Source organism: Choloepus didactylus, chromosome 20 (genome assembly GCF_015220235.1).
Source record: "Choloepus didactylus isolate mChoDid1 chromosome 20, mChoDid1.pri, whole genome shotgun sequence".
NCBI lineage: Eukaryota > Metazoa > Chordata > Mammalia > Pilosa > Megalonychidae > Choloepus > Choloepus didactylus.
Window position 1 is genome coordinate 82,733 of NC_051326.1, and position 13,625 is coordinate 96,357.

The window sequence follows — 13,625 nt, forward strand, 5'->3', positions numbered from 1 at the left end:
ATCAGCCTAAAGAACAAGGTTTACTTGAATATTATGACCAACCTTTCCTAGGTACTGACAACCTTACTGATGTGTTACAGGTATGTAAAAAGCAGGCAATTAGCAGTGATAATCAATAATCTTAGAGTAGTAATAGGACTAGTAGAGTCATAACAATAGTAGTTGTAGTAGTAATAGTCCCTGTCCTTTATTGTGTGCTAGATGCTTTAAATAAATCATTGTTATCTTTTACAAAATCCCCAACAAGGAAGTTATTACTTCTCCCTTTTGCAGGTGATAAGAAGCTCACAGAGGTTAAACACTTTGGCCAATGTTGAACATCTAGTAAGTATGGTATTCAAACCACAGTCTTCTGGCTCCCAAGCCTATACTCCTTCCACTCTACAACACTGCCTCTCCTCAAATAAGTGGGGTCCAATATGTCCTTTGGTCATGGTTGGGAAGAAATAATTACGTCACTAATAGACTGAATGTGTCAAACGTTAATAGTACTATATATTTTAACTGCATTGTCAACAATGTTTTCCATTTTCTGAGTAAATTAAGTAGAGCACTAGAGTATATCCTATGAAACGGTTAATTTATATGGTTTGCTTCACAGTCAACCATTTCCAAGTGCCAGAAACTAAAGGAACAAACAGCACAGGGATAATAAGCTTGAGTAACAGTCCTGAGGAAGAATCTTAAGAACAGGGAGCAGAAATCCCAGACAATTTCTTCTGCTCCAATTCTGATACTTTTTCTATCATTATTATAATAAGGTGGCAGCAGTAAAAAATTGTTGGGGAAGGAAATATAATCTTTAAAAGGACAACAGCAGCACTCATCACATTTCTTGTACAGAAGGAAAAAAATGGTCAAGAAAGTAAAATGGTCAAAGAAAATTCCTAGATTAACCAAAATTAAAATAATTTACATGTGCATATATTAGTGAAATTTTCTCTAGACCAATTAACTTACTTTCGAAGTTCAGCATTTTGTTTTTCCAAGCTCATTTTCATTTCCATGAGATGATTATTCTCTTGTTTTAACTGCTTTTCTGACATTTTTAGTGTGTTAACTTGCTGTGTTTGCATCTTCAAGTCATTTTGCGTAAGGCAGCGCTTCTGAGTTTCCTGCTCTATTTTTAATGTCAAGTTTCTAACCTAAAAAATAAATTGAGTACTTGATACCTAGTAAATTATTTTGATTTTTCTTACTGATGAAGCTGGAAGAAAACATGGTGAAGTAAAACAGATTTTTGCCCATAGGCAGTTATTAAACATTCATTTCGTCACTTCTTGGCCTTTTGGCTAAGATCAAATGTAAACATACATTTCATAGTAAATTTTTGAAATTCTGAGAGTGTTAAGAATATATTTTAAAAATAAAATAAGACTTTCAGGGTAAAAATAACTTAAAAATGAAAAAGTTGTGACTCATTTAGTATATTATCCTAATTCAGTAAAACAGGTTATAGAATATTATTTTATATGAAAATATTTAAAAATTTTGCAACCATCATTGGCCCTTTACAAACAAATATAGCTTATTATTAATTCACAAAATAATCTATTGCTATTTGTTAGTCTCACTTACATCCTCATTGAGCACATCTTTCTGTTTAAGGAGCTCATTTATTTTCTGCTGTGACTGCTTAAGGTCACAGTCTAATATAGAGCATCTTTTCTCAGCTTCCAGCAACAGGTTCTCCACTTTCTGTTTTAAAGTCCTTTCCTCTAAAAGCTTCTTCTCCATTTCTATTGCAACAAAAATTGACATAATCATGAATTCATAAACAAAAGAAGCATATCAAATACATGACAGAGCTAAGTAAAATGGTGCTGTGTTAAAATAGTTTTGTTAATTCCTAATTTAATATTTTCATCATTCCTCTCAATGCATTTGAAATGTCAAGAATTTCATGCTTTAAAATTAGGAATTTTTATTTGCAGGGTATAAAATTCTAAGACACTTTAAATATTACATCCATTCTAATGGAAGCAAAATAATTCTGCCTTTATTCATGGTTCTATAAAATGTTTTTGTCTTTTAAATGATTTACTTCCCTTTTACTCTGTATCGCTTAGTGTTAATATTATTACCTTAAAACATTTCAGGCAGTTTCTATGACTTTCATAGTTCTTTATATATTAACAGATTATTTATGCAGATGTCAGAAATTATATTTTAGGGAGGTGGTAAAGGACAGAACTTTGGTACCTACTAGTTATTTGAACTTCGGCAGCTGAGTTAACCTCTCTGGGCCTTTGTTTCCTTACCTCTAGAAGAAGACTAATAGTGCCTGCTCTTATCTGAATGCTATGCAGAGTTTGAGTTATTATGTGTGTAGCAGTTTAATGCTGCCTGGCATATAGCAAAGACCTGATTAGAACTCATTATTGAAAGAATTTTTAATGATCTAAGAAAATGCTCACAATATTGTTGTGGAAAAACGAAACTATTATTCATGTACTAAAAATAACTAACATTTCTGAACACTTTACATGTATTTACTGTACTTGGTTTTCACAACAACCCTATGATTCTCCCAACAACCCAATAATACTATCATTATCTCTTCAGAGGAAACAAGGTTCAGAAAGGTAAATGACTAGAAAAGGTCACATTTCTAAGAATTGGTAAGCCATATTCTTAAATCCAAGGAGGCAATGACATGCAGTAGAAGCAATGAAGGCTTTATACCTGGATTTGACTATCATATGTAATACTTAGCATTTTTGTATATTTATGTGTAAAATATGGAAATCATCACCTATCTTATGTTATAAAAAATATTTTGGAAAAAATTGTAGTTATTATACTGAATTGGTTCATTTTCATCAGTTCAGAGAATACCCCATAAACAAATGTGGTTATTTTTAAAAACAATCACCATAATGGCAAAGATGATAAAAAGAGGCATGAAGGACTTACTGAGATGATAGAAATGTTCCATATCTTACTTTTGGTGGTGGTTGCATGAGTGTATTACAAATGTCAAAACTTTTTGCATTGTATTGCAAATAAATTATACCTCAATAAAAAAGAAAATCCAACTTTGTCTTCTTGACAGAGGACAAAGAAACATGGTCCTTTAACTTCCTTTCTTCCAACTAGATTTTTCTAAATAAAAGCACATTTTTTGTCTTTTATTAACCTGAATGAATGCCTTAAACTAAACTGATTTTTAAAAGAAAATCTCCAAGGCTATTTTTCTTTGCTAAGTTATTCATAAATGTTATGCTTCAGTATGAAACAAAACTTCTCTTCAAGAATTTTATGAATGTTTCACAAGTATACTTTAAAGTACTGACTTCCTTTGGAATTTCTAATCCATCATTTTATAAACAGTTTGGAACACAAATCATGCTAAGGTATTTCCAAGATATAGGCTGGTCTGTGCAAAAATTAACTTTGTTCTCTTATCCTACATTCGTTAGTATTGTATGGCTTTGACTAAGTCTGCCTAAAATCTTTATCGTGCCTAAGTTCAAAATATTCGGCAAACTGATATTCTAGTTAGGCCAGCTCTTATTTTTAAAATCTTTATCTTGCATAAACCTGGAAGGCATACGAATTTTGTAACACAAGCTGATGAAGTGTCAAACTATCCTAAATACTGTGAAAAGAACATATTCCCAAAATCAGAATAGTTACGGTCTAGAATTTTCTGTATGACTGTCACGATGGATGTCATTGAAATATTTATTTCTCTCTGAGCTAAAAAATTTGATTGGATAATTTTGTGTTTGGGCCTTACTATCTTAGCAAGGATCGTTGCTATAAAGGAAATAAAAACACGTATATAAAGCTTCCTTAATGTAGTTTTTTCCTCCAGTTCCCAATATTTGGCAATAAAATATAAACAAATATTTTTCAACACCAGTTTTATACTGAATCAGATTTTATTAAAAATGCTTACCTTTCATGGCTTCTGATTTAGCTCCTTCAATGGATTCATAGATCTTATTTTTATCTGCTAGCCGTGCTTTTGTAGCCTTATGTTCAGCTTCTTCTTGTTCTAAGCTCTGCTGTATAACTTTTAGTTGGTATGTCATATCTATTTCCATGTTGCTCTTTTCCTATTAAAGATTTAAAATGGCAGCTATCAACTAAAAAGATTGGCTCATAATTTCAAAAATTTTCTAAGTTGTTTTTTGACAGGCGTATTAATAAGATTGTTCAATACCTCCTCTTCCCTATTCATCCAAACTTCTTGAACAGTAATCTATGCATTTTCTCTGCTTCATCACTTCCTACTCATTATCCCATTGCAACCACCCCTACCTCCGCTCTACTGTTTTGAGACAGTTTCATCTCAATAAGGTACTATTCTCAATATCAAATTCAACAGCCACTTTAAGTCTTTACCCAATTTGAACTCACTACTGACACTGGCATGCCTGAGAATGTATTTACTTGGTTCTCCCCATCCTGTTCTTAACTTTTCTGTAGCTTGTGAAGTTTCCCCCAGCTGTACCCTTAAATGTTGCTGTTATTTGAAGGTGATGTTCTTTAACCAAAATGTTTCTATTTGCCATATTAAAAAAAAAAATAAAATAAAAAAACCTCAGGATCCCTTACTCATCCTTACTCCCCACACAGAAGACTTGTTTTAAAAGTTGAGAATTTTTGATATACGGAAGTCTTGTCTATTTTCTACAAATCCCCCAAATATTTTATTCTTTCCATCTATAGTTTAGATCATAAAGATATTGCTTCTGTTTTTCAAACAGAATCTTTATTAGTGAAAATGATTTTTCAAACTATATAATGCATCAGAATCCAATACCTACTCTGCTCTAAAATATCACTGCACTGATAATAAAAAAAAATATATTTACAGCCTCCCCCTCCCCAGCCCCGAGGATCTGGGGGAAGGTGCGGATGTGTTGGACATCCTCACCTGGACTGGTGTTGATGTTGTCACAAACATTGGGACTGGCGGTTTGATGTGCTGAGCCCTCGAGCATGGGACTTGCCCTTATTAAGCTCATTACCACAAAGGAGAGTCTAAACTTGTATGTAATGGTGCCTAAGAGTCTCCCCCTGAGTACCTCTTTGTTGCTCAGATGTGGCCCTCTCTCTAACTGAGCCATCTCGACAGGTGAACTTGCTGCCCTCCCCGCTATGTGGGACCCGACTCCCAGGGGTGTAAATCTCCCTGGCAACGCAGAGTATGACTCCTGGGGATGAATGTGGACCCGGCATTGTGGGACTGAGAGTATCTTCTTGACCAAAAGGGGGATGCAAAATGAGACGAAATAGTTTCAGTGGCTGAGAGATTCCAAATGGAGTCGAGAGGTCACTCTGGTGGACATTCTTATGCACTATATAGATAACACCTCTTAGGCTTTAATGTATTGGAATAGCTAGAAGTAAATACCTGAAACTACCAAACTCCAACCCAGCAGTCTGGACTCCTGAAGACAATTATATAATAATGTAGATTACAAGGGGTGACAGTGTGACTGTGAAGACCTTGTGGATCACACCCCCTTTATCTAGTGTATGGATGAGTGGAGGAATGGGGATAAAAACTAAAGGACAAATGGGGTGGGATGGGGGGATGATTTGGGTGTTCTTTTTTCACTTTTATTTATTCTTGTTCTGGTTCTTTCTGATGTAAGGAAAATGTTCAGAGATAGATTGTGGTGATGAACGCATAACTATGTTATCATACTGTGGACAGTGGATTGTATACCACGGATGATTGTATGGTGTGTGAATGTATTTCAATAAAACTGAATTTAATAAAAAAAAATATATATATATATATCACTGCACTACTCAATTTCTTCCCAGACAGGCTCTTCCTCTTACGTAGTTTCAGCTGCTTATATAATGATGACTCAAACATTTCTAGCTTCATACTACCACAGCTTACTGCCTTATAGATATTTTAATTTGGCTGTACCACAGGCACCTCAATCTTCCAGAGGACTAAAATGGATTTATCATAGCCTCCTCTAAATGAGTTATCTTACCTTTATTCTTTATTAATTAATGGCACCACTATATACATTTCATTACAACCTAGGAATCCGGCCTCATCCTTGACTACTACTCACATGCCACACCTAATCAATCACTAAGTGCTGCCAACCATCCTTCCCCAATTATTTCTTAGATTTATCCCTATTTTACACCTTAACCACCACACTTGTTAAATCTCCATTATCCCTTATACGGATTACTGCAAAAAGACTTCTGACTATAGTCTCCCTGCCTCTATTCTTGTTGTCCTCAATTCATTCTTGACATAGTACATCTGATCTATCTTAAATGTTCCTCTAATAAGATCATCACCTAACTTAAAACAATTCAGTTGCTAGTTTATTAGACAATATATTCTTAGAATCTTAAGAGAGAATTCAAAATCCTGGATGATCTAGCCCGTCTAGCTCTGTAGCCTCATTCTTGCCACTGAATTGGTCTGAAGTCTGTTTTTGTAAATAAGGTTTCATAGCCACGCCTGTTCCTTTGTGTACTGCAGATCTGAGTAGTTGCAACATAGACTCTCTGGCCTGCAAAAACGAAAAATATTTACCATCTAACCCATAAACAATTAAAGTTTGCTGACCCCTGCTCTACACTCCAGAAATACTGAACAGTTTGAACTTAACAGACTATGCTTTTTTAATTTTCCATCCCTTATGACTTTGCTTGTGCTGTCCTTCCCAACTCAAATGTGCCTTTGCCTTGCCCACAATCCTGCTAGGTCCGATCAGGGGCTCGTCCTGTGCATACCTCTATCATTCTACTTTTCAAGCAGAATTAGAATGATCTGTGCGCTCTGTTTCTCCTTTAAAAATTACTCATTTCATTAGACTGTGAGATTGTTAAAGGCAAGGGCTCCATCCTGACCATTCTATCGCACACTAAATATTTAAATGAATGAATAAATAAGGGAATGAAAACAACGTATCACAAACTGCACAGATCCTACAAATTACCCCTGACTTATAGTATTTTCAAAGGAAACTTCTAAATGCTAAAACTCATCATAGCTTTATATCACTTGTAAGGCATGAAATGGTTGAAATTTGAATGTTACTTGGATCTCTAGGGAGAAGTATCCTCATTATACACACTTCAGCAGGATCCCTTCCTTCATGAACATCTAAGCATACTAAGGGTTATGGTAAGTGTTAAAAGATAAATCCCTAGTCTACACAACAAAGTCTAAACTGAGCTGTATGAAAATATTCTCCTCACTGATTTCTCTTATTTTAGAACAAATGCCAATCTGAAACTCTACTGTCATTTTCTTAACACAAAAATATAAAGCTTAGCATGTTTTACCTTTTCCAAATCAGTAAATCTCTCCTGTAGTTGTCTCTTCTCCACCTCTACTTTGGCTAATATGATCTTGCCACTCTTTAAATCTTCTTCTAGGCCAGATATTCTACCTAAAAATGGCAACATTTCCTTTTAAAAACAATGAACCCACAAAGTACACGCATTTAGCTAAGAGTAAAAAATCTGGAAGCTACCTCAATACTTTGTAGCTGTTATTTACAAGCAGGAAATTTACAATTATTGGTGGAGTACTTTATAGTTAATTCAGTGGAAACCCATAATCTACCACTTGAGGTGTTTGATACTTAAAATATTTCTTACTATTTGAGAGTATGTCTTTTATTTCATAAAATTTTCTATTAATATATTTCTAATATTCTACCTTTACATAATAGAGTAATACATTCAGAAATGTGTAACTCTTAGCACATTATCCATCATCTAATGTTACTTCCAGAATACAAATCATCAAGATTAATTCAAGTGCAATCTCTACTTTACTACCTTGTAAATCACTAATTATCTCTGATCCATGGGTTCGGTCCCTCCTTTCAGATTCCAGAGCTGACTGAAGATTGATAAATTCCTTTTCAAGTTTTAATTTGGCTGTCTCCAGCAGACAGTTTTTATCCTGTAGATCTCTATTGTTAGATTCCAGCTGCTGGATCTGTTTTGAACTTTCTGCCTGGGTTTTTCTTAATCGGGCTGCAGTATCAGATTCTGTTCGCAGCAAAGCATTGGTTTCATCCAGCTGTTATTCCATTTAAAATCAAACAAATAACAACAAACAAATACAGGTGTATATAATGAAAATACATCAATTTATTACCCATTGCAATTTAAAATAAACAAAAACCTAAAAATATTTTGTTGACTTCCCCCTAAAATTCAAGGAAAAGGGCCATTTTGTAACACTGTCAATTAAAAGTACTATTAACAGGCAGTCATAAATAAAATTTAATACACTTACTACAAACAGAGATCAACCTACTTGTCTCTGGAGTTGGTTCACTTTCTCAGTGGATATCTGAGAGTTTTGATTTCTTTTTTTCAAATCTTCAAGTTGATCTTTTAAGCTGTTAACTATGATAAAAAGCATTTCAGTGGCAATACCAACAACACACACACACACACAGTTAATTTTTTTTTTGATAAGCATTTACTATTCTACACCACAAACCATCATTTTCCAAATTCCGTTTCTTGTCTGCTTCATAATCAGCTTTCCGCTGATATTCTGCATTTTTGTGTTGAAGAAGTGCCTTTTCTCTTTCTAATTGTCTTAATGCTGATTCCACGTTTTTCCTTAAGGTAACCTGAAATAATGCTTAAAGTTATCATCAAAAAAAGTATATCTAAATATCAAGTCAAAACAAAAAATACTTCAGTTATTTCAAACAGACACAAACACACAAAAAAACTTAAAAAAAAACTATAACAGCGTTTTGGTAAAACTACAATAATTTTTAAAATGTTTTAAAAATAGCATGCCACTGTTGAATAATCAAGACCATGTTTACATCCTCTTGAAAGTTAAACTTTCTATCACAATTGAACTATCATTATTTAACACTAACTATGGGCCTAAAATGTTGTGAATTGCAATTTTAAAATAAAGAAACAATGGTCACTTTCTGTTTTTAAACTGTCATTATCTTATACAATAAAATTCAATAACTATAAAACAAATGCAATTTTTTACTTGAAATACATATACACATACTATATTAACTCATGTTTCCAAAAACATAACAGAACGAAGCCTATCAAAACATGGTTATCCTATAATTTTCGTCCTATCCACCAATGCTACAAGGGTGGGGTGGGGAGCAGTTTACTATATATCAAGATATGTGTTACTATAGTACCAACAGAACCCTGTATGGAAGTTACACATTAAAAATTTTATTAACAAAATTGTTAATAAAAGTGTAGGTCAGCATAGGGAAGTTTTACCTCTTCTTCTAGCTCCTTTGTTATTTTCTCTAGGCGAGTATTAACAGATCTAAAGAATTTCAAAAGAAACAGTAAATAAAATAATTCTCCTAATTTACAATAAAAATAGGCTATAAATATAAAAATAACTGTTTAATTACTTCATAGTTCTCCTTTAATTAAACATAAAGTTTTAAATTTTAATTTTAAAATACAATCTTTATCTACAAAACATACTTGCACTTCTGCTCTAGTTCTTCTTTTGCTTGTATCTCATTGCTAAGGTGTTCTTCTAAAGTGTATAGCTTTTTCTGAATCTGTGAGACAATAAGAAAATATAATTATAAATTCTGGTCATATTTAAAGATAAGAGAGGCTTAAAGAAAGCAATGATAAGCTTTTCTGTCTTTCAGCTTAATATAATCTCTATAATGGTATAGATTTGTACCTTTTAAATGCAATTTTTCTTCATAGAGGGAAAAAAAATCCTCCACCTCTCGTTTTCTTTCTATCACATCACACAAGTATATATCAACACACTTAGGTAAACATATGAATGAGAAGCTCTGATCTTGGCAGAATTCTTCTGTGGATAACTAGTTTCAAATTTATTATAAATAAAGGACACCATTTCTGGTTTCTTCCATTGCTCTTCTACAGAGTATTTTCTTGAAAATATTGTCACTGCTAGTGCTCATAAAGTCTACATCTGAAACAAATACCCAGAATGTGCCCAAAATATTTCACTGTTCTTAAAAATAAGAATCTAATACCTTCTTTTATATCTTCCTACACAGTGCCTGGTACAGTACTTTGAAGAGTTGTAATCAATAACTCTTTTGAATAAGTGACAGCTAATTAATTAAAAGTTATCTCCTCAATAGTTTGGCTCAACTATGTTGGTCTTTAAACAAATCAAAATTACAGTAACTATTAAGTTATCTATTTTTGGAACATTATTACCTTTAAAAAGAATTAAAATTTTTTGTTCCTGTTGTGTATAAGGTACAGTATTAAGCACTTTACAAATGTCTCAGTCATCTTAACAGAAACCACAAGAAGATGGTAATATCATATCTACTAAATAAAAAAAAAAGAAGAAGAAGAAAAGAAAATTAGAAAAGGTGAATAACTGGGCCAAGACAGCATAACTGATAAGTGGCAGTACCAAAACATTAATCCAGTTTTATCAGTCTCCAATACCACTGTTCCTTCTACAGTTGTCTTTAGTGATTAGGTTCTTCAAGGTTTTTAAAATATTTCATAAATCTTAAGCAAAACTATTTTTTTTCATTATAAAAGACATACAGGGCTAATGAACTAGCCTAACCGCTTTTTTGGCTGCTATTGCTTTAGCATAATGTGATCACACTAGTTAGCACATGTCAATCAGAAGCTCTTGCTGCCAGTTTAATAAACTTGATAAATAAAAAGAAATTCACACAATATATATTTTGAACAATAGATCAATAAGAGTAATAATAAAAGGGATACTTGGTAGAAAAAAGGCTGGGAACTGTTCTCTTGGGTAGATGTACTCCAAATGCTATGTGGAATATGACTATATTAAGTATTGCTGGAGTTATGAGTTTTTTCAGTTTCTCAACATATTTGAACACATCAACATACCTCTTGACTTTCCTGTTATAAACAAAACAAAAAAACACAGAAAACATTAAAATCCTTGCTATGCTTCACAAAATTCCTAAAACACATAAAACGTAACAGAATTATCCAACCTACTTTTTTAGTTTTCCAAAGTTTCAAAGAGAAAAATATTTAATGTCCTTATTTACATGTGGATGTGCATGATTTAGTGCAGTAACTAATTATAAACTACAGAATTCACAAAATACTGTAACAGTGATAAACAAAATTATCCTTTATATTAATTCATTCCTAAATATCCAGAATGTGAATCTCCCCCTTATTTCTGTACCCTTATAGCTTAATATACTCTTACTTACTCTTTTATATCACAAATATTACACAATTTTCTGACTGAAGACTATAGCTGTTCATAAACCTATTCTATCACTTTTGCTACTAAACTAAGCTTAAGACCATGTATAATTCATCTTTTTACTATCCATTGTGTCTTGCACAATATTTATCAAACAAATGAATTGTTTCAACATTATGCAAAATTGTCTTGCAACAAGGAATGCCATGTAATGTTTCAAAAAGTAGTGTCAAATGGCTTTTTTTGGGAACATGGAAATTACTGAAATATTTGAAAATGTGACTAAAACAACTAAAGCAGTAAAAATCCACACATACTTCATTTTTCCTTGATTGGACTGAATCATTTTCTCTACAAGGTGGAAAGTCACTTAATAACCTAGAAGGAAAAGGGTTATATGAATTCCTTTGTATCATGTCATTTTAATCAATTTTTCAGTCTTATTCAACCAAGTTATTCCCAGAATTAAATTTCAGAACACAAAAATTTCTTTCCTTTCACTTCAACTTCCCTCCTCTTCATCTAATTTTGAGTTTATGTAACCATTATTTTCTTTTTTGCCCCAGTCTTCCAAAAACAGACATCTCTCTTCCTCTTCAAGGATAACATCTCTTGATTCCCAGGCCTTAAATACATAAACTATCACTACTATTTTACTATCAGTTTCTCTCAACTGAATTCTGTCTCATTGACTATAAACATGCTTAGGTTTCCCCTGGTCCTGATCTTTTCATTCTGGTCAGCATTACTGATAGTTTTTCTCAACTCATCCTGGTTTGTCCGAAATTTTCCCAGTTTGAGCACTGAAAGTCCCACATTCCAAGAAACCCTTCAGCCTTGGGCAAATTGTAATGTCTGGTCATTCTAATCATTACATACATGGATGTATCAAGAGTTGCTCAAATGTCTTCAATGCTCACTCCAACTATTCAACAGCTTTCAGCGGTTCCTCAATGCCTATCAAACAAGGTCAAAAGTCCCCAAGCACAAAGTACAGCAATCATCTGTTGCATTGTTCTTCCTCTAAACTCTGTCTCCAATGTATTTTTCTAATCTTCTACCCAATACTCAACTCATTTGACCAATACTTATTGAATGATTTCTTACAGGCCCTGTGCCAGATGCAGGGATTACAGGCAAGAAAATCAGTTTCATCAAGTCCTCCCAATAGGTCCTAATAGAGGAACACACATCTTGTGCTTGGGCCCCGTTGGACTCCCACCATTCGCCTCCCAACTCTCCTCCAGTCTCCCCACATCTTGACCACTCAAAACCTTTTCTTATTTTTAGATTCAGTTAAAATGCCCCCTCTTCCCTGAGGTCTTACCTGACTTCTCCCTCCCCCCACCCAAAAGAGATGTGAATTTTACTTCTGAACCATCTCAGATTTTGGAGGGGTAATTTTCTTTTGGAAAGTATTACATTCTCCCTTTCTTTATGACTATTTAGTTTTTTTACAGCCATCATTAGATGACAAGCTCCTTCAAGGGGAAGTATTTGGTCTTAATCTATATCTCCAAAACAATACAGAAAAATACAGAACAGTGCCTTACATTCATTTGGTAACTGAATATAACATTCAGAAATAAAATAATAAAATGAAATTAAAATGACTCTTCTAATAATCCTTTGGAAAAAATTCAAAGTTTGAAAATAATTAACAATTTATCTCCTATAATCCAGAAATTGGAAATAAGACATTTTTATAGTTAGATTCTGGAAACAATAAATATTTAACAAATCAATTACATACAAATTTTCTCTGTAGTAGGTAAATCCAATAAAAGGCAGCTGATTTCCCACAAAAGCTTTAGGGATTGGAAAGGTTTCCACATCTCCTTTATCATCTTCAAGGTCATCAAAATTGCTGCTGTCTATGTCGCTGCTGAGTTCAGGCACTACAGGAGCTGCAGCTATTAAAGTGAGAGAAATGAATTACTTCACTCATAACCAAAATATAATCTAGAAACCACCCCTCTAATTCCCATGATCTAGCAATGCTGTAAAAATAATAAGGGCTGGTGTATTTTTCAACTCTTCTGTTTTTTTATGATATAACATTTCAATAACATCTTCCATTTTATCATTTCAAAGAATAAAGTTTTTTAGTATTTTATTACTATATTAGATCAGTATTAAATACAGAAATCAATTAAACAAGAAAAGCACTATGTTATTCTAGATGTTAAAATTACAAGCAGCAATAGCTTGCACACACATTTTTTAGAGCCTTCAGTTTTCTACATTCGTTAAGTAGAAATATTTCTTAACATTAAAATGAATCACTATCAAATACAAATAAAGAAAATGACTTCCTATGCTTACCCTAAGGTGTATCAGAGTGTGATTTCCATGAATAATTAACTGCTGATTTATCAATTTAAACCCATTCAAATTACAGGATTATATTTCCCAATTCTAAAAATTATTGAGATCCACTTAA

At 33.0% G+C, this 13,625-nt stretch overlaps 1 protein-coding gene across 5 annotated transcripts in view; it reads right to left on the reverse strand.

Moving 5' to 3' along the window:
- The window catches only part of ROCK2 (Rho associated coiled-coil containing protein kinase 2), a 213,213-nt gene that overhangs the window by 41,548 nt on the left and 158,040 nt on the right, over window positions 1–13,625 (reverse strand). For all 5 annotated transcript variants that reach the window (XR_005213332.1, XR_005213333.1, XR_005213334.1 and 2 more), the window contains 12 exons: window positions 12,936–13,095; window positions 11,500–11,560; window positions 10,849–10,860; window positions 9,457–9,536; window positions 9,241–9,289; window positions 8,465–8,600; window positions 8,276–8,367; window positions 7,789–8,035; window positions 7,288–7,394; window positions 3,905–4,064; window positions 1,579–1,739; window positions 961–1,145 (listed from right to left, as the gene is read on the reverse strand). Coding sequence is in view for 2 of the 5 variants with exons in the window: in XM_037812984.1 (XP_037668912.1) it covers window positions 961–1,145; window positions 1,579–1,739; window positions 3,905–4,064; window positions 7,288–7,394; window positions 7,789–8,035; window positions 8,276–8,367; window positions 8,465–8,600; window positions 9,241–9,289; window positions 9,457–9,536; window positions 10,849–10,860; window positions 11,500–11,560; window positions 12,936–13,095 (1,450 nt within the window). In the remaining 3 variants the exon portion in view is untranslated. The remainder of the gene's footprint in view (window positions 1–960; window positions 1,146–1,578; window positions 1,740–3,904; window positions 4,065–7,287; window positions 7,395–7,788; window positions 8,036–8,275; window positions 8,368–8,464; window positions 8,601–9,240; window positions 9,290–9,456; window positions 9,537–10,848; window positions 10,861–11,499; window positions 11,561–12,935; window positions 13,096–13,625) is intronic.